This window comes from Quercus lobata, chromosome 9 (assembly GCF_001633185.2).
Source record: "Quercus lobata isolate SW786 chromosome 9, ValleyOak3.0 Primary Assembly, whole genome shotgun sequence".
In the NCBI taxonomy this organism is placed as follows: domain Eukaryota; kingdom Viridiplantae; phylum Streptophyta; class Magnoliopsida; order Fagales; family Fagaceae; genus Quercus; species Quercus lobata.
The window spans coordinates 35779656-35800209 of NC_044912.1; the positions used below are offsets into that span (position 1 = coordinate 35779656).

Genomic DNA, 20554 nt, shown 5'->3' on the forward strand with positions numbered 1-20554 from the left:
TGTTAGACTTTCTATTTCCCTTTGCTGGCTGCCTCTCTCTTCAGTGAGCTTGGCTGTTTGAAGTTGGTTTTGTGGGTCTTTTAGTCAATTTCATCAATTTGGCCCAGTCCGTGCTATTAGGCTTTGGGGCTGACCTGTACAGCTTAATTAAATCCATTTTAAAGCTTATCTCTACGGGTTATTGGTTGATTCAATTGGTTGTGGGCCCCAAGAAAATTGCATGCATTAATATTTGTGTTTTTACATCTTAATACTACATCGTACAGGTGTACATTTTCACATGACCATTTTGTATATGCATAATTCTTCTAACCTTAATTCATTATAACCAAATTATTTATCAATTGGTTGTTGTCAATACTCAATACCCTTTTGACTTGTAGGTTGTGTTGCTACAATCCCCTTTTGGAAATGTTGCTGGACTCACCTAAATGTTGCCAACTGCCAAGCCCAAGCTATGAAGGAAATGTTGCTGGACTTTTCTTATTGGTGTCAAGCATGTAATCAAAGATTAAAAAAAATAAATCTTTTTTTTGGTGGAAAGTGGGAGGTTTTATTTAATATCAAACTGAGTTCATACAACACCAACAACTATGTTGGGGGTACAAAGCCGAGTTTCCCCCAGGCCAGTCAAGTCCCTCACATATGATACATAAACAAAAGTGGGACATTCGCAATACACAGTCATCAGATTCCGATGGTGGGTCCTCCGCTTTGCTAGAGCATCTACACAGACATTTGCCTCACGGTACACGTGTTGCATGTGTACTTTCCATTCCTGATCCAGTTCCTGCAATCACAAATCAAAGGCATAATATTAGTGGGATAGTTCATATTTGTATTTGTTAGCCAGTTTAGGACCACTTTAGAATCTAGTTCCAGCTGAAGGAGCTTCACGCCCATATTCCACGACATTGCCAGTCCCTGTCTGACCGCCGCCAACTCAGCCAAATTATTTGTTGCGAGGCCCACATGCGCTGAGAATTCTGAGATCCATTAGCCTTGGTGATCTTGAAGAACACCCCCCTACTCCGGCCAATCCAGGGTTATCAAGGGCACTACCATCAGTGTTGAGTTTAAGAAAGGGGTAGGGGGGGCTTGCCAGCTGATAAGCTGAGGAACCAGGTCCGAGGGTCGTGTGGTGGTACCGACAAGGAAATGAAATTCTGTTGCCGCTTGTACAGAGGAGTAGATAAGGCTATGTTGGGAGCGGGATTGGTTTTTGAATATTCTTTCATTTCGTGCTAACCAAAGTTTCCAATAGGTGAAGGGGAAATAGACCTGCCATGGGGGGTGGTGGGGTAAGAAGGCCCTAAACACCGTAGCATTATATCTCAACCAGTTTTGAAGCGGCAATTGGATGAAGGACATGGGCAGGATACCTGGGGATTGGTGCCAGACCTCTTTTGCCCAAGGACAGTCACGAAGAATGTGTATAGTCATTTCAGGTGAGTGGCATCTGGGACATCGGGTATCCACAGATGGACGTCCAAAGGATAGGTATGTTTTGGTGGGGAGTCGGACGCGCAGAGCCTTCCACAAAAAAATTTGGATCTTTCTGGGGCAAAGGGAAACCCAGATCCAGTGCCAAAGGGCTTTGTTCCAAGGGGCCTGTTGGCACTGATAAAGGAATTTTGACGCGGATTTGACGGAACACGTGCCCTTATTGTGGGGCCATAGAAAAGAGTCAGTAAGGCTAGCAAAGCAGGCCACAGGAATACCTTGAAAAAGGTCTTGGAGTTGGGTGGAGAGGGGGAGGTTAAGAGAGTCGAAAGACCAAGCTTGGTTTTACCAAAGAGAGTTGACCCGGCGGTCGTCCTCTTGGGGGAAGAGAGGACCCTCAATATAATTCCACAGGGAACCGTTAAGAAGCCAATGATCTTTCCAAATTCGAATAGTCCTTCCATCTCCTACAATCCACCGCATGCCTTCAAGAAGTAGCTCGGCCCCTAGTGAGATACCGGTCCAAATATGTGATCCTCTTGATGTTCGGGGACTGGTAAACACCGTAGCATGAGGAAAATATTTACCTTTTAGGACCCTGGCCCAGAGCGAAGTGGGATTGGAATAGAGGCGCCAGGCCTAGTTCATGAGGATAGCTTTGTTTCTATGCCAGATAGAGGATATGCCCAACCTCCAGCCTCTTTGGGGAGCGTGACAGTCTCCCAGTTAACAGTGTGGCAACCCTTGTGATGATCGGTGTCCCGCTAGAGGAAGTGACAGCTTAGTTTATCTATGTGATGGCAAATCTTTTGTGGGAGAAGTGTGGTTTGCATGGCATATAGCGGGATAGAGGTGACCGAAGCTTTGATGAGGGTGGCTCTGCCAGCCATCGAAAGATACCTAGCTTGCCATCCTTCTATTTGCTTACGGATATTATCCACCAGATATTGATAGGAGCTAGCTGTTCGACGGGTGGTAAAAATGGGCGTTCCAAGATAGGTTCCTATGCTTTCCGTGGTAGGGAAGCCAAGGATACCTGCCACTTGATCTTTTATATGCCTAGGGGTGCGGGGAGAGAACTAAGTTTTAGATTTGGTGGCACTCATAAGCTGGCCGGACGACTCACAGAAATCAAGTAAGAGTCTGCTAAGATTTTTACAATCCCTGGCTGTGGCTCTCGCAAACAAGAAGATGTCATCAGCAAAAAATAGGTGCGAGAGGCGGACCCCGGTTCTGAATTTTATTGGGTGGATAAGTTTATCATGGATAGCCTCATTCAACTTGATGGACAGTCTCTCCAAGCAAAGGATAAACAGGTATGGGGAGAGGGGGTCACCCTGTCGGATGCCCCGGCTGGGCACCACTTCCGAGAGAGGGGATCCATTCCATAGAATATGGAATCGAGTAGATGAGATCATATTCATGATGAGGGCAATGAGATTAGGAGGCACCTGAAAGAATTCAAGGGTTTCCTGGATAAAGGACCACTCGAGACGATCATAAACTTTTTCGAGATCCAGTTTAAGAGCAACGTACCCCATCCGACCCCATCGAGAAATAAGAGTCTGAATAACCTCCTGAACAATTATGATATTATTGCTCGTACGACGGCCTAGCACAAAGCCCGCTTAACAAGGATTGATAGCTTCTGCCATGAAGGGTTTGAGTCGATGCACAATAATACGAGAAAGTAATTTGTAGAGGGTATTGCAGAAACTGATAGGACAAAATTACGTGATCAATTCGGGGTGGGCAACTTTCAGAATAAGGACCAAGTTTGTGACCCCCCAGTTAGGAGGGATAGTGAGATGCTCAAATATGTCTTGAATAACTTGAATAATGCTTGGACCCAAACTCGACCAGTTTGTTTGGAAAAAAAGAGCATGATAGCCATCCAGTCCGGGGGCCTATAAGGGGGGGAGAGCCTGGAGGGTCTGAATAATTTCATCAAGTTGGGGAATCTTAGTTAGAAACTGAGCTTGGGTACGGAAGGGACTATTGGGACAGTAGAGCCTCTCATTACCAGGGGTGATGCGGCGATACGATGATGAGGCCTGGAACAAAGTTTTGAAGGCAATGTGAATGTGATGGGTTAGAGGCTCTCCAATGAGCCATAATCCCGTGCCATCCTTTAAAGTTATCACTCGTAAGTGACTGCGTCGTTGGATGGTTTTGATGTGAAAATATTTAGTATTGGCATCTCCATAGTTTAACCACATGATTCAAGATTTGAGACGCCAATATAAATATTCTTGGTGGAGAACAATATTGTACTCCTGAGTGAGCTGGCTCTCGAGCGAGTACAAATAGGCAGAGGGTTTCCTGGGTAAGGCCACTTGGATACCTCTAAGTCTGGCTATCAGGCGGTTTTTACGATGAAAAACATTTCCAAAATGAGTTTTGTTCCAGGAGCGGATGTTTTCCGTCAACGTATCCAGGCGCCAAGGGAACCTCGATAAGGATGAGGAAGCAGAAAGGATAAGTTCCGAGGCTTGCCAGCTGTCCTCCACAAGGGACGGGAAAGTGGGATCGGTCAACCACATTTGCTCGAACCGGAAGGGTTTAGGGGGTTTAGGCTCCGATGGGTCAGTGTTCAGCATAATAGGGCAGTGATCAAACTTGACCCTAGGGAGATGGTGAATTTCAGCAGTAGGAAAGAGCAAAGTCCAGTCGGCATTGCCCAGACCTCTATCTAACCTCTCCTTAATGGTGGACTACCAAACGGGGCTTTTGTTGGTCCACGTAAACCGGGGGCCATGAAAACCTAGGTCTATAAGCCCACATTTATCCAAGCAGTTTCTAAAGGCCGCAATGCGGGTTCTATTGACAGGAAGACCTCCTAGTTTTTCATCCTCCGAAATTATATCATTAAAATCCCCTAGAAGGATCCACGGAAGAGAGATATTCATAGCAAGATTTTCTAAATAATCCCAAAACAGTTTTCGCTTATTAAAATGGGGAGGGGTGTACACAGCGGTAAGTAAAAAAGAAAGGGGTGGAGAAGGTACCTTCATAAAAGCGTGAATACTGTGATCGCTGCAGGTGATGATTTCGACACTGAAGGAGGGGCCTTTATTCCAAAGCAGCCAGATTCCTCCAGAGAAGCCAGCTGGGTCCACACGTCGTGAGTGAGAGTACGGGAGCGTGTCTATCACCCCTTGAGCCCTAGCTTCAGCAATGCGGGGCTCTATAATGATCAAGATATTAGGGCAATGCCTATGGTGGAGCTCATAGGCATGGGCACGAAACATCTCATTTCCGGCGCCTTGACAGTTCCAGGCAATCATCTTCATGGATGTGGAAAAGGGGGTGAGAGACTCATTCGGGACTTCCCATGTCGAGGGAATCCTCGCTATCGGCAGAGGGAGGCACTGATGCCTCGCTGTGGTGGTCATGATGCGATACAATGCTTCCACATCGTCGAGTCTGGCCCAGTGCGTGCCGGACACGGCGAATGATAGGCTGCGGTTTAAGAACGTGAGAATTTATAGGTTGGGCTCGTCTTCCCGCATGGCGATGTTTATTTCGCCGTGATCCAGGAAGCGGAAAATGGCTGCGGGCAGTATGTCCGGGGAGTCTCCACTGGAGGAGCTCACCGGTGAAGCTTGTGTCCGCCTTGCTTGGGTGTGATAAGGATGGCTAGACCTGTTGACTCGGACATGGGATCGGTGGTTGCGGCAAGGGTTGGAATAGGGAGGTGGGTTGAGCCTCAGAGGCAGGCTTGGAGTTTGAGTCTTGGTTCCAGTTCATCGCTGTCCGCGGATGAACCGGTATGCGGACATAGCTTACTGTCCCATCGAGAGTTTGTTCTAGAGACATTCCGCTCCAAAATTTTTCTAGGTTCTCCATCTCCTGCTCGTAGGCTTAGAGAGGAGGGGGGTGGTTGTTCAAGTGGGGTATGGTTGAGAGAGGTGTGTTGCCTTGAAGTGTTGGTGTGAGACACAGGTTGGGATCCATTGGTGTGGGTAAGGATGATGCTTGGTCCGATAAGGGAGCCATTTGTTTGGTTTGAATCAAGAGGGATTGGGTCGGCTAGAATAGCAGGTGTTATATCTTGCACTTGCTGCGTGGTTTGAGCGTGAGGAGATTGGTGATCCTCAAGACAGCTAGCCATGCAAGGAGTGCGCATGTAGTTCACAGCCATGTCACTCAGTTGGAGTGGAAGACTTGAACAACCGGCGTCTCCTGGGTCATGCATGCGCTGCTGTTCTTCCTCACGTGGCTGAAGTAAATGAATGTTTTTACCCATGGATGCCACCTCACCACAGTAAAAACCAGCTGGCTGTTTCGCACTATTGAGTTTTAGTCCCATCACCGACTCAGTTTTGTGAGTGCGTTGCCCCTGTGTATGCAATGATGAAGCTAGACCACGTGGTTGATTCAAAGGGTAAGTATCGATTAAATTGTTTTTACCGCGTGGAGTTGTCTCAGATGGGCGTCCACGTGTCCGGGTGCGGTGTGTTTGGACCATTTTCTAGGGGGTTGACACGTGAGTTGGATCAATCGGTGAAACGGTTGGGGTGTAAGGTTCATTTTCGTGAGGTAACACGGTGGTTGGAGACGACATGCCTTTTGTGCACTGCGATTCTCGGTGGCTGAGTCGACCACATCTGTAGCAAAGCATAGGGAGGTTTTCATAAACGATGTCTTGCCAAAAGGAACCTATTTTCACACGTTTGGGCAGCAAGTTGGCCATGTTTATTTGGACGCACACTCTAGCGAATCTCCCACGAATGGCGGCGCTAGTAATGGCATCAACCTTCAAAAGTTTACCTAGTTTTTTGCCCACGTGTTTGAGAAACTCTGGGTGCTAATATTCAATGGGTAATTGTTCTAGACGGATCCAAACTGCTGTGGTTGATATTTTGGCAGTTTGCGGATGAAAATCCGCTTCCCAAGCCTGCACATGCAGGTAAAGGTCTCCCACAAACCATGGTCCATCCATGAGAGCATGTTGGTAATCTTTAAGCACATCAAAACGCATAATGAAAAATCTGTAACCAAGGTCAATTAAGTGCGTCGTACATGTGGGGCGCCAAATACCGGCTAACCTGGTTTGGAGTGCCCGATAACCTAGTGGCTGTCCCATAAGCTTAAGGATAACGCTCGTTTTCCATGGTCCCGCTAGCTGGTTCTTCAATTCTAGTAATTGTAAATCAGCTTCTTACTGGAAAATAAAAAAAAGTTATGAACACAGTGCATTGAAAAATAGGGGAAAATTTTGGCATATTATTATTGTAAAAGTTAACTTAATGATATCAGTTATTGAGCTGCTGCTATTTTATTTTATTTTATTGGTAACTGGTTTTGTGTTCATATTTTTTGATTTGATATTTTGTACGCTGTATACATGTGGATATTATTAATATAACCCACTTCATTGTGGTGACGCTGATCATAGTAATGAATCAAATGATTACATACATCAGCTAATGACCATAAGTATCTAAGCTGAAAATAAAAGTAAAAATAATAATCTACTATTTCTAGCAGAGTAGCAAAAGGATCTTCGTCACAAGAATGGATGAAATTTGAACTTTTGAAGTACCATGGTTAGCACACCGTCATAATTTGACCTCGATGCTTCCTTCCTATCTTTCTTCTTTCTATCTTCTTTCTGTTATTATTCTGTCTTTTTGCAATAATTAGATGAATTTTTTTTTTTTTTTTTCCTTCTGTCTTCAGTTGTCTACCTTGCAATGATGAAATGTGGAGATTCTTTTTCCCTATTTGTCTGTCTTGTTTGAGCGTACTAATGAATAGCAATCTATCGTGCTTATTTATGGGAATATGTCTGTCTGTTTGAGTCTGTTGGTGAAATAACTCTTTTCTTTCTTGATCTGCAGTATCTATGTCTATGGATGTCTATAGCCTATGCTGTAATCCAAATTATAGGGATCTTGGGAGTCTTGGAACAGTTCAGGATGAATCCTAAAATAATGAATTAATGTGAATAATAATTTTCTCACATATAAATGATTTAAGTTATGAAATAAATGGGAGGAGATATGTCACGCTATGAGACATATGAAATTGAGATAATAAAATATGTTTAGCAAGACTAAACAAGAATATTAAACAAGATTAAATAAAAATAAATTTGTCAATGCCCAAGTTAATGTACTTGGAATTAAATTTATGCTAACAGATGTGGAAAGCAACATAATAGAAGATGTGTAGCAATATATTAAGATCAAATTAATGAGAAAAGAGTATTTTCGTGTGTATGTAATTTAAACCATGAGGTATATACAAAGAAATGCGAAGAAATATGTTAGGACTTAGGACAAGCAAGTGAATTTGGCAATATTAAATGACTATATTCATATATGCCCATGTTAATATATTTAACATTACAACTCATTCTAATAAATATTCTAGGTAACATCATATGAAGAAAACTATAAATATCTAAAGAGAATATGATATATAGGAACTTATCTTAGTTGGAAGCAACCCATATTCTTCTCTTGACCAAAACAAATCGTGAGGTACTTACGCCTAAAGATATATGCTAGTAAGTGTGAAATGGCAACAACTATAAAAGCTTGCAAAAATAGCTCACACAACTTGAGAAAAATAGATGTTTTTTTTTAAATTTTTTTTTATTGGAGAGAAATATAGATGTTAGCTTCAAGAAATAGGGGAAATAGAAAGTGATAAGTTGAAGGAAAAAGAGACGCTATGATGGCTCGCCTAAATACCTCAAAACCCACTTGTTTACGGGGAGAATCACCATTCAAATTTGTTGGAAGCAAGAGTCAATGGCAGCTCTTCATTGATGCTGGTCCATTGATTTATGGAAGAAATGATTATGTTGGATGAGACCTTATTATACAGTAGGTGTAACATTGTTTTTATGAGTTCTCTTCCTTACACATGAATCAAGCATGGGTCTCACATAAAAATAAAAATAAGCACGGGTCCAATGGTCTCACATATTTTCCAGGCTCATTTGTTAGACTTTGGGTGGACCTAAATTGATGTGGAATGGCCATATATTTTAGCACTCCAAATCCAATCTACTGCTTCTTTCTATTTCCCTTTGCTGGCGGCCTCTCTCTTCAGTGAGCTTGGTTCACATGATAGGGAAAAGCTCTCTTAATTTATTTTGGTTTTGTTCCAGCCTTGAATCTTGGCTGTTTGATATTGATTTTGTGGTTGTTAGAGCATTCGCATCAGCTCGGCTATAATTTTCCGTCTATTTTATACTAAAAACCTATTTTTTCTATTTTACATATCCACTTCTCAAAATACTCCACATTAGTCCATCTATTCTACCATCTATTTTATTTAAATAATCAATTTTCTCAATTTTTTTATTATTTCTCTCAACTACCCCTTTTACATACGCGCGCGCTCTCTCTCTCTCTCTCTACCCATTTTTTCTGATTTGTTGCTCTCTTTCTATACCCATTTTTGAACATAGATCAACTCTTCCTCTCGGTGTAATCCACACCCTATTGGTTAGATCTCCCTAGCTCCGATCAGGCAGGACCTATGAGCTCTGATCAAGCAAGACCCACGAGCTCCAAACAAACTCAGTCAAGTACCGATCAAGCAAGACGCACGAGCTCCGATCAAGCAAGACCCACAAGCACCAATCAAACAAGACCCACAAGCATCGATCAAGCAAGACCCACAATCACCGATTGTTTCAGTCAAGCATCGATCGTTCTAGTCAAGCACCGATTTGTCTCTTTGTTGGTTTGCCCGTGTGGGTTTGTTTGTGTGTGAGTGTGTTTGTGTATCTCTGTGTTGATTTGTCTATGTGGATGTGGTTGTGTGCGGGTGTGGTTGTGTGCATCTGAGAAAAAAGAAGATAAGGAGAGAAGAAGTTACTGAGTTTGTTGTGCACGGAGAAGAGAGAGAAAAAAAGGTGCAAACGTGAAAGTAATAAAATAATAAATGGACGAGTTACAGCAACCGTGTAAATATACACGGTTACTGTAGCAAATGTATAAATATACACATCTTTACACACTTTTAAAAACACTGATGTTGAGCATTTTTGAAGCAAAATGTGTAAAAGTGGTGTATTTTTCTATTATACAAGATTTTGCATCCACTAATGTGAATGCTCTTAGTCAATTTCATCAATTTGGCCCAGAGATTTTGCTGTCCGTGCTACTAGGCTTTGGGGCTGACTTGTATAGCTTATTTTAGCCATCCCCACATTTGCTGTTTCAGCCCAAATATGTGGGCCGTACTGGCTGGCTGTCTGTATTCCATGATTATAGCTATAGATTGATTGTTGTGGTTTTCAGCCCGTGTTATCTTAGTGTCAAGAAAATTGCCTCTAATAATAACAGGAGTACAATTCGCATGACCATTTTGTATATGCATAGTTCTTCTAATGTTAATTCATTATAACCAAATTATTTATCAATTGGTTGTTGTCAATACTCAATACTCTTTTTGACTTGTAGGCTGTGTTTAAAATTTGTTGCTACAATCCCCTTTTGAGTCGTAGGTTGTTAGGCTTTTGGAAATGTTGCTGGACTCACCTAAATGTTCTGATGTGGGATATTGCCTAGGCCAAGCTATGAAAGCCAAGTCATGAAGATGAAGGAATTCGTGGGTGGGAAGAGAAATCACTGGATCTTTATGCTACTTTCTTATTGTTGTTTAGTATGTAATAAAAGATCATTAAAAAAAATTATTAATATTTGTAAATCAGCTTCTTACAAAAGAAGGGGAAAAAAAAAAAAGTTACTGAAAACTCACTTAGTTCACTTAGTATATAAAACACTTGTGAATGTTTAGACCTCCAAATACAAATTTTCCAATACAAACTTATATTCAAACAATATATGTGTGGAATGTGAAATATAAGCGATACCCAAATTTAGCAAACTACTCTAAATCATTAATTAATCACAACTAGTAGAAATTAAAAGCTAAAAGTAAGGGAAAGAGAGATACAAATACAAGATAACACCAACACATGTTATCGAAGAGGAAATCAAAGAACTCGGCGAAAAACCTTTCCACTGCCCTCTAAGCGGTAAATGATCCACTAGAAAATCAATTGGGATACGTAAATAGCAATAAACCCTCCAAACCTAATCTATCCAGTGCACCTAAGCCCTCCAAGCTTCTTACTCCAATAAGATTATGCCAAACCGTGTCTTCTTTAGCTTTCCAGATTCTGCAATTAGTCCATTGCATCAACCAATATGAATTAGTTCTCTCTTGAACTGCTTCCCAAACACCAAGAACCTTCTCACTACTCTGAATTTGGTGAGGTAAGGATTTGGTTTATGATCCTCTCATGAGTATGACAATGGAGAGGGTAAAAGTAGAAAATTTTGGAGAATCAAGTGTATAAGATTGTGGATAAATCAATCTTGTTTTTCTCTAGGATTTCTCTTTCAAAATTTTCTCTAGAAGCTCTCTACATTTCGTGAGTATGAGGGTATTTATAGTAGGATATGAGATGGAATGTGGAAAGACACTTTTCAGCAAAACAGGGTGTACTGGCGAGTCACTCGCGACTGGGATAAATCGTGAGTTTCAGCCGCCAATTACCAAACTAGGCCAGACTGTACTTTTTGTCCTGTAACGATCTAGCTGGCCTGACTCTTCATCTTCCTGCATGCTTCACACGTGTGCTTCATTTTGGCAAGTTACCACTCGCGAGTCAGTCAAGAGTCTAGTCGCGAGTCACCTTCTTATTGCACACTCTTGATTAGATCTTCACACTCTCTCACACACAACTTTTACATTATTCCCAACTAAATACAAGGTTTCTAAATGCTGAATTATAAGCAAATTTGACACGAAATAAAACCAACACATAGTTGAATAAATTCAACTTTACAGTTATGAACACAGTCTGCAATGAAAAATAGGGGCAAATTTTGGCATATTATGATGGTAAAAGTTAACTTATGATATCAGTTATTGAGCTGCTGCTATTTTTCTTTTTCTTTTTTAAGTGGTAACTGCTTATACATGTTGATATTATTGCATTGTGGTGGGCTGATCTGATGATAGTAATGATTACGTACATCAGCTAATGACCATAAGTATCTCAGCTGAAAATAATGGTAACAATAATAATCTTACTATTTCTAGCAGAGTAGCAAAAGGATCTTTTTGCAAAAAATTCGAAGTAATTTTCCAAAAAATTCGAAGTACCATGATCAGCACATGGTCATAATTTCACCTTGAACAAGCCAAGTCACTAGTAACCTTTTCTTCTGAATTTATTAATTTTAAGTTGAGAAAATTGTCTAAAATTGTTAAAAGGAAAGACACCTAACCTTCAACCTCAAGCGCTTAACATTGCAACAATAAAATTTCCATCCAATGAAATATTCAAGCCCCTTCAACATCAAGTGCATCATGCTACAACACAACTTAAACAATGAAATATTTTAAGTTCAGATTATCTACTTATGCATTTGGATCATTTTCTCACCAGCTTCTCCTTCATCCTCTCAACTGCAGCCTTCAGAGTTCCCTCATCCTTGCAAAATGTAAATCGCACTAGATTCTTTCCATCTTCAGGGTTCAAGTAAAACACACTAGTCGGAATTGCTACAACCCCAACTTCCTTGATCAGATACTCACAAAATGCAACATCATTTTCTAGCCCAAAAGGTGTGTGATCAACAACCACAAAGTATGTCCCACTTGATGGAAATACCTTGAAACCAACAGCCTTCAATCCATCCACTAAAATTGCCTTCTTTTCCAAGTAATCTCTCTTTAGCTCCACAAAGTAAGAGTCTGGGGCTCTAAGGGCTACTGATGTTGCCCACTGCATTGGAGTGGAGGTAGCAAAAGTGAGAAAAGAGTGTGCCTGCCGCACTCCCCATGTCAAATGTGGGGGAGCAATTGCCCATCCAATCTTCCACCCTGTTAAAGAGAATGTCTTCCCCAAGGAATTCATTGTAACTGTTCGTTCGTACATTCCAGGAAGAGATGCCATGGAAATGTGATCCATTTCAAAAGCCAACTTATCATAAACTTCATCGGTGAAAACCAACACATCATTCTCAATGCAGAGGGATGCAATCACATTGAGTTCCTCCCGAGTGAACATTTTTCCTGTTGGGTTATGTGGAGTATTTATAAGAATTGCACGTGTATTTTTTGAGATAGTGTGCTTGAGTTCATTGATGGGGACAGCAAAATCCGGAGGACGCAATGTAATGCACTTGACATTGGCACCAGCCATGGAGAGAGTGGCTTCATATGAATCATAAAAAGGAGAAAAGAGGATCACCTCATCACCAGGATTTATCAATCCTAAGATAGTAGCAGCAATTGCTTCTGTGCACCCAGAGGTAACAGTAACTTCCTTGTCAGGGTCCACCAAAAGTCCAGTATCCTTCTTGAACCGTTCGGAAATGGCATTGTTTAATTCTGGAACTCCAACTCCACGAGCATATTGATTTTTTCCATCCTTAATGGCTTGAATTGCTGCTTCCTTTACAAACTCAGGACCATCAAAATTGGGAAAGCCTTGGCCGAGGTTTATTGCCCCATGCTTAATGGCAAGACTACTCATTTGTGTGAAAATTGTGGTTTTGAACTTCTCCAATCGCTTTGCAACCTGACAAACAAATGCCAAAACACTTGTTGCAAGGAATAGTAGACACAATATAGATAATGACAAGCCATCCCCAAAAAACAAAAAAAGGGGAAAAAGAAAACCAGAGGAAAGCTAGTTCAACAATGGGTCAGGATCTCTGACCCTAAGTTCAAAGCCAAAATTGTAAACATGCTTCAATGGTTGGATGCTCATCTGGGGTTTTTTGTATGTGTCCCAATTACATTCATAAAAGTCCATGCATGTATAATGTATACACACGAGTAGCAGAATCAGATATGAACATTTGATGAAGAACATGATATGGATCAGAGAAATCATAATCACTATGGCATCATCTAAGCCCCCAGCCACACCCCCCCCAAAGGCGGGAAAAAAAACTCTCCAGGGACTGGACTAGCACCTATCCACAATCATAAATTTGATACCACAGATGTCAAAGGCTTCTGGAAGTAATATAGTGGGAGGCAGAATGTAAATAACTCAAATAATGACAAACTTAAGCCCTTATAAATATAAAAAACGAAAACAAGATAGAAAGGGCATTCCCAAAAGGGAATAGAAGATACTAGTCACCACATACTTGCGCAAAAACATATTACCCCATAACCTAACACAGATATAGTTTCAGAAATTGCAGAAATTCCATGGACTTCCTTTTATTTCTTTCACCAATTAATCACACTCACCTCATTTGACAATCCAAGCATTGAATTCCCTAAGAGGAGTGGAAAGTGATCTTGGACTATTTGGAACTAAAATTTTGAATTGTTGATATTTTGAATTTTGATAATCCAGTGTCCTTCACCTTCAGAAGCATTTAATTACATTTCACATTGTATAGTTAACAACTAAATTATATTAGTTAATTGTGGTCAACTAATTACCATTTGAAATGAGTCCAGAATGGAAATTCACCTCTTGTTTTCTAAGATCTTCTAAGTGAAAAGAAAAAAAAAAAGGGTTGTACCCAGAGAACAACGCTCCCAGTTTTTGCGGGGTTTGGGAGAGATATTAAAACTAAATGTTGCATTACAGCAAACAGTGCATCGCAATTCCCCTTAAGTGGCAACTAAATAGTGGGATTAGTCCCACTCTATATATCCTCCATATCAAAGCTGTGCCTCGCTAACAAATGGCACCCTATTGCCTTTTAAGTACGAACAAAATCATAAGCATTTAGATGTTTGCTACCAGAACCTTTGATGAACTAAGTAGAACGATCCATAACACACAAACATACATATGAGGGGGGGAAATCATCAGAATGGGGCTTGCCTCTTTCTTGAGGGCATTCGAAGATGCACGCAATCTTCTGATGAGACTGCATAGCAATTAGCTTCAAAGGCGTAATAAATAAGAATCACTCACTGCCTACAAGTAAATACACAAACAAAGGCGCACACAGTCTAGTCAGACTACAACATACAGCAGAACCTTCTTTATTCTCACACTCAGAGCCAACAAATATTAATATTATTCAATATCAAGCAGGAATCCAATTCATCCATTGCTAGGACTCCAATTCCCCAGTGAGCCTATTATTCATATGCATCAGTGTATGCCATGCATGTCAATGCAATTTACTTGCATCAAATTTCAATCTAATCACCCAGAAAACACAAACTCTAAATAGAACCAACCAAAATAATACTAGTCAACAAAACAAATTATAATCCAAATAACAATTCAACCAACTAAAAATTCAGATACTTCAACAACAAAAAAGAGAGCCTTAAACCAAATAACACAAAAAGGGCCAACCCACAAAAACAAACAAAGAAGAAATTTTTAGATAACAAAAACGAGGCCAAATGACAAAATGGGGAAACCCCATTTCATTTCAAGAAATATTGTGAAAATAAAACAGAAATCAAAGTGGGTAATAGTTACACGCACCTGTACAGGGTGATGGGTCTTCTGGGTAGACTCGTTCTGAGTGGTGACGGCGGCGTTTTCCGTTGAAACAGTGGACATGGTGGCCACAAGAGATGGGTAAAGATTACAACTTTCTCTCCTGCAGCCTCGAATATTATGACCCAGATGCTTAGAAAAAGAAAGTACTGTGAAACGCAAAGGGCATGTCCAGGTGCAATGGACCTGCATGACAAAAGTGTGATTTATTCTACAACTGTGAAACTCGGAAGAGATTTTTGAGCTCAGAATTGTGAGGTCAGCTCAGATCAGCTGGGACTTTAAAGTGCGGTTTCATGCCGCTCAGAATTCATTATCAACCGTTGGATGTGCTGACTTTGATGGGTCAATCATTGATTATTTATAATATAAAAGGCATGGACTAGGCCATGGCGATTGGCATTAGAGCTAGACATGTTGTTTAGTTTTTACTTTTTTTTTTTCTTTAATTATTTTGTAGACTTTGGAGAATCTTTGTCCACCTGATTTAGACTTCTTAATTAGTTTTTATTTTATTTTTTAATATACTTATGACATATGAGATTAAGTTCTTTTTTTTTTTAATTATTTAACTCAGAATCTTTTTCCACATGATGAACCTCTGATTGCGAAAAATATCTATAATTAATGGAAATTTTGATAATTAATTATGGATTTATTAACGTGTGTCCATATGGCATATATTAGTAATCTATTTTAGGAAATTTTTAATAGAAAAATTAAAAATAAATTTTATTATTTTAACAGTTTTTTCAATTTCTCATAAATTTTTTTAAAAAAAAATAAATAATTAATATATATCCTAAGAATACACAAAAATGTCTGCAAAATATCTTTCTCTTTAGATAAAACATGTCATGTCTACAGTCTATCCGAACAACAACGACAAAAAATGACATGTCAAAGTTGCACTAGAACTAGAGTACACATGACATGACACTTTTTAGATAAAATAAATGTTAATAACTAATAATAAAAGTATGGTTAAAAATATACTATTTTAGTTAATAAAAAAATCAATTATATAATAAATTACGATTGATCTTTTGTGAACTTTTTTTTTTTTTTTTTTTTGAGAATGTTTTGTGAACTTATTTACAAATTCACATTAGCCAATGATAAATCTAATTAAAATATTTTAAACATATTAGACACATAAACTTATATAATATTTTAATCAAGTCTAATATTTGTAAGTTTGTTTATGAATGCATTAATACATATAAGCTCAACTAGTTTAACAATTAAACATGAACTTAGGACTCGATTCATTTTTTAAATATGTGAACATAAGCACATTTTTCTTTATATCGAACTCAAATTGTTAATGTGGGAGGGAGGAACTTGAGAAGTAGAGGCACATGGCATGGCAAAACATCCCAAAGAGGCAATTAGGCCTAATTGTTCATTAGATTGGCCCAACCCAAATGAGACAACCAAATATTGAAAACCAAGGAGAGTATTCCGTCTGAGAAGGCTAAGGAACAAAGTCCCCTCGGGAGACTAGGGTCCTCTCCTAAAACCAACAGGATAGGGGTTGAGGAAGAAAGTAGAGACATGTAGGCAAGGGAAAGAGGAAGTTTCTTGACAAAGTACCCATCACCTCCACATTAAATAAATTGTACTAACTCAGCCTATAGCATTTATGGCAAAACGACACTTGAATAGTGTCCTTACAAATTGTAACCTACTTTACCACCACTAGCAAGACAAAGATGGGACAACTATCCAAGTAAGGATCAATAGCAATCCAAGTGGATGAAGCTCCTCCAAGAAAGGGAATCTGAAAAAAGGAGGGAAAAAGGAAAAGAGAGAGAAGAACATATAGTTGTACTACCAAGAAGTGTGTAATCCAAAGAATCACCTCTTCTCGGCCAAACCAAGGAAGATCTTGAATAAGAATCCTTACCTTTCACTCTACCATTTTCTTCTTAAACTGTTGCCTTGGAAGTTTCTCCTTTCTTTGAAATCACTAAGTAAAGCTATTAAGATTTGAAAGATTGGCCTTGATAACCCATCTCAATAAATTAATTGCATCGGGCTTGCTTTTCAGCCCCTTCTTGTTTATATTTGAAAGCTCGAATTTGTGTGAAAACACAAGAGTTGTTTAGACCCCAAATAAAAATTACGGCTCGGTTGATTTTACTTAACTTAAACTAAGTGCGGAATTGAGTAAATGCGAGTGGATAAACAATATAACTACTCTAAGCCATATTCATCAAATCACAGTAGTAAAATGAAAGTTAAAAGAGTAGGGAAGAAGAATATAAACACAAGATAACATGCTGATATGTTATAAAAGAGGAAACCGAAGAACTCGGTGAAAAACCTCTCCACCGCCCTCCAAGCGGTAAATCGATCCACTAGAGAATAAGTTAGAGTACAATAAACCCTTCAAGCCTAGTCTACCCCATGTACTCAAGCCCTCCAAGCTCTTGCTACCAACTGACTTAATGAAGCCTTGTCTTCTCTAGCTCTCCGGATTACGCAATTCAGCCCGATTGCATCCACCAAACAAATGGTTTCTTCCAATGCTTCCCAACAGCACTAAAACCTCACTTTATACTCAGGATGGGTGTGGTAAGTGTTTGGACTATCAACCTCTCAAGGATTTGGAAATGGAGAGGTAGGAGTTGAGGAAAATCACAATAGATTGTATAGAGAATTGTGGGTATGACAATCTCTCACTCTGAAGGGTAATGGCTAAGGTTTTCTCTCTGAAAAACACTCTTTAACATATATGGGTAATGTGGGTATATATAGTGTGGGTAAAGACCTGGTGTATCAAATATGACAAATTGGCAAAATAGAATATTTTGCAAGTATCTCAGGGGAAGGCCTTACCCGCGAGACACTCATTAAAACCAGCTGTCACCATCTGTCATGACTCTTCGCATTCCAATCATGTGCTAAGCACATGCTTCACTTTGCAGGAAGGCTTCTTGCGAGCTACCTGCGAAAACTTCTTTGGTCTTTAATTTGTCTTGAGTTTTCACACTCTCTCTCACACACAACCCTTACAATGAAATCCCATATAAAATATAAGGTACAACAGATTGAACAAAATTACATTCAACTTTGGTACGAAATTAAAGTCAACACAAAATAGTTGTAAATCACAACTTTACAATCTCCCCCTTTGGCTATTCTGTGACAAAACCCCTAAAACAGACTCTAGACTTAAACGTGAATTTAGGAATAGTGGTAAAACTCACTCACAACTAATCTAGAAGCTGTGAAGCACTTGCATGTATATACCTGTAACCTAAAATACTCGCACATAAACAAAACTTTCATTAAGCTTATGACAAGTTGAATACACGGTACGTATATGAGCAAGTAAAGTGCGATCAATGTAATAAACACTATATAAACAGTTAAGCATATCTTGATCAGACAAGAACAGTCATTAAAGAATGACCGCAATGAACATTTAGCTAATAAATGATCACCCGGACATGCAATGCAAAAATCAATTGCATGTCCAATACATAACCAATGTGAAATAAAAGAAGTATTTGCATCAAGGATACAAGATCCAACAAGAGCATAAGTGTGTAGTACTCAAGATAATGTAATAAAATCTAAAAGTACTTGAAAAGAATGCTACAGAGCAAGGATATAAAAACAAAGTATTGAATATAAACTAAAAGTTTTAAACCAAGGTGCTTAAAGCTTTAAAAGAAAGCAATGTAAATATCCAAGAGTTATAAAAACTATAAAGGTAAAAACAATATTAAACCACTAAACCACCAAAATAAACCAATATCTATGATATGCTCTGCTCCCCTTCAAACTATGCATCTCTCCCTCAAAATTTTTCTCCCCCTTTTTGACCGAAATGGCAAAAGAGGCTAAAACTGCTCAAATTTTGAGTCTAATCCCCGCTCCATCGTCATGTCTTCAATATGTGATGATAGTGTAGTAATCTGGCCTTGGATATAAGCAAATTGATCCAAGGTGTGCTGCACATGGGATTCGAGCATGCCATACATCTGCTCTACCCTTGCCATTAGGCAATCAAAACGATCGGGTCCCCGTGCTTATGCTTGGGAAGATGGTTGTGCAAAGCCCTCCGAGGCTGAGGTGAACCTATCAATTTCTTCCTCCGTATCCCCACCTTCTTCCTCAACATCATCCCTTAGGATTTGAGAAACACCGGTTCTTGATCCGGTGATGTGGGCTTTGCTTCGGGTCACAATATGAGCACCAATGGGATAATCTCTTTGCACAATGGTAAGACCGCTTGGAATCTTTAGCTTTGTCTTTGCTATGAGACTCATAATGAGGCATGGGAATGGCAATATTGTCCTTGAGTTCCTCTTGGTGATGCTCTTGGTCAGGAGGTGGTATATATGACCGCATATGTCGATTTCCTTATGTGTGAAGAGATCATATAGGAAAATGGTTCTTGGTCAGGACAATGTTGTCGAGTTCGTCACTGGGTAGAGGTTATGAATCATAACATAGGCCAATGTCCTCATCTCCACATTGAAAGGGATGGTGTTCAATGACTTCTTCTTGAGAGAGCCACCAAGGAGCTTCGCCATTGGCTCAAGAGAGTCCAATCTGTCATCATATTGTATAGAGATTGGCTGAGATGGTGGATGAACTTCTAAAAACTCTTGAAAGGAATCACTTGTGATAATGAATTCCTTTTGTCGCACCCAACAATTGATGTGGACTCCTTCCACAGTGGCATTGGCGAAGAAATCCCTTATGAGTTCAACATATACATTTCCACTTGGATTCAACAACTTTGTCCAATTTCTCTCCTTGAACACTTTAGGGATGGAAGTGTTTTCAAGGGTCTCCATTTGCACAACCCTTTCCATGATTATTGTTACCCTTTTATAGTAGTCATTGTAGGCCATGTCTACCTCAATGGTTCTAAAGCATGTAATATCAATGAAATGCAAAACAATTGACAATTGTGTAAGTGTGTGCATGTGGTGTGCATGTGCGATGCATGTGCAAGCTATGACAAAGCACATTTTGGTCAAAGTGTGTAAAACACACATCCAATGATCAAATTATGATATACAAGTCTAATCATGGTAATCCCCAAAGTTTGGAACTCATTGGAATCCAAAACAACACCAAAATGTCATTTGGGCATTTTATCAAACACTTGGTATGCACCTATATAACTAACATGTGGGCAATGCAAGAACATGAGTAAAACTTGCCTAAATACATGTTAAAATTGCCAAAATTGGCCAACACAAACACACACAGATCAAATGGGACATAGCCCAATCAAGAAATTGAAAGAATTATCACAAAATTGAAAGTTCCCAACCCTTTTTCAAAAAATACCCCACTTCAAGTAAAATCGAAAATTTTCTACATAAATTAAGGAAATAAAGAGAAGAGATTGTATAAACGTACCTTAGAAATGATTTTGAAACAATTTGCACTTGAAATTTGTTGGGTTTTTTAGAGAAATTAAGTTTTTGGTTGTTTGAGGCTTGAGGGAGACGAAGTGAGGGAAAATAAGTAAGTTTGAAAAACTATCTACATCAGCCTTTTAAAACTAAAAATGAGCATTTTTCGCGGGTTGGCTTCTCACGAAGTTACTCACAAAAAATGCCTCTGAAGCACAAAACTTTTCGCGGGAAGACTTTACTTGCG

The 20554-nt window shown here is 39.6% G+C and overlaps 1 protein-coding gene across 1 annotated transcript; it reads right to left on the reverse strand.

Moving 5' to 3' along the window:
* Positions 1 to 11629: 11629 nt before the first annotated feature.
* Positions 11630 to 15196, reverse strand: LOC115960068 (methionine aminotransferase). The gene is made up of 2 exons (XM_031078764.1): positions 14906 to 15196; positions 11630 to 13009 (listed from the first exon to the last, which is right to left on the reverse strand). Exons 1-2 carry the CDS (start codon positions 15110 to 15112, stop codon positions 11858 to 11860), a joined length of 1359 nt encoding a protein of 452 aa, XP_030934624.1. The 5' UTR covers positions 15113 to 15196; the 3' UTR covers positions 11630 to 11857.
* Between the last annotated feature and the right edge of the window lie 5358 nt (positions 15197 to 20554).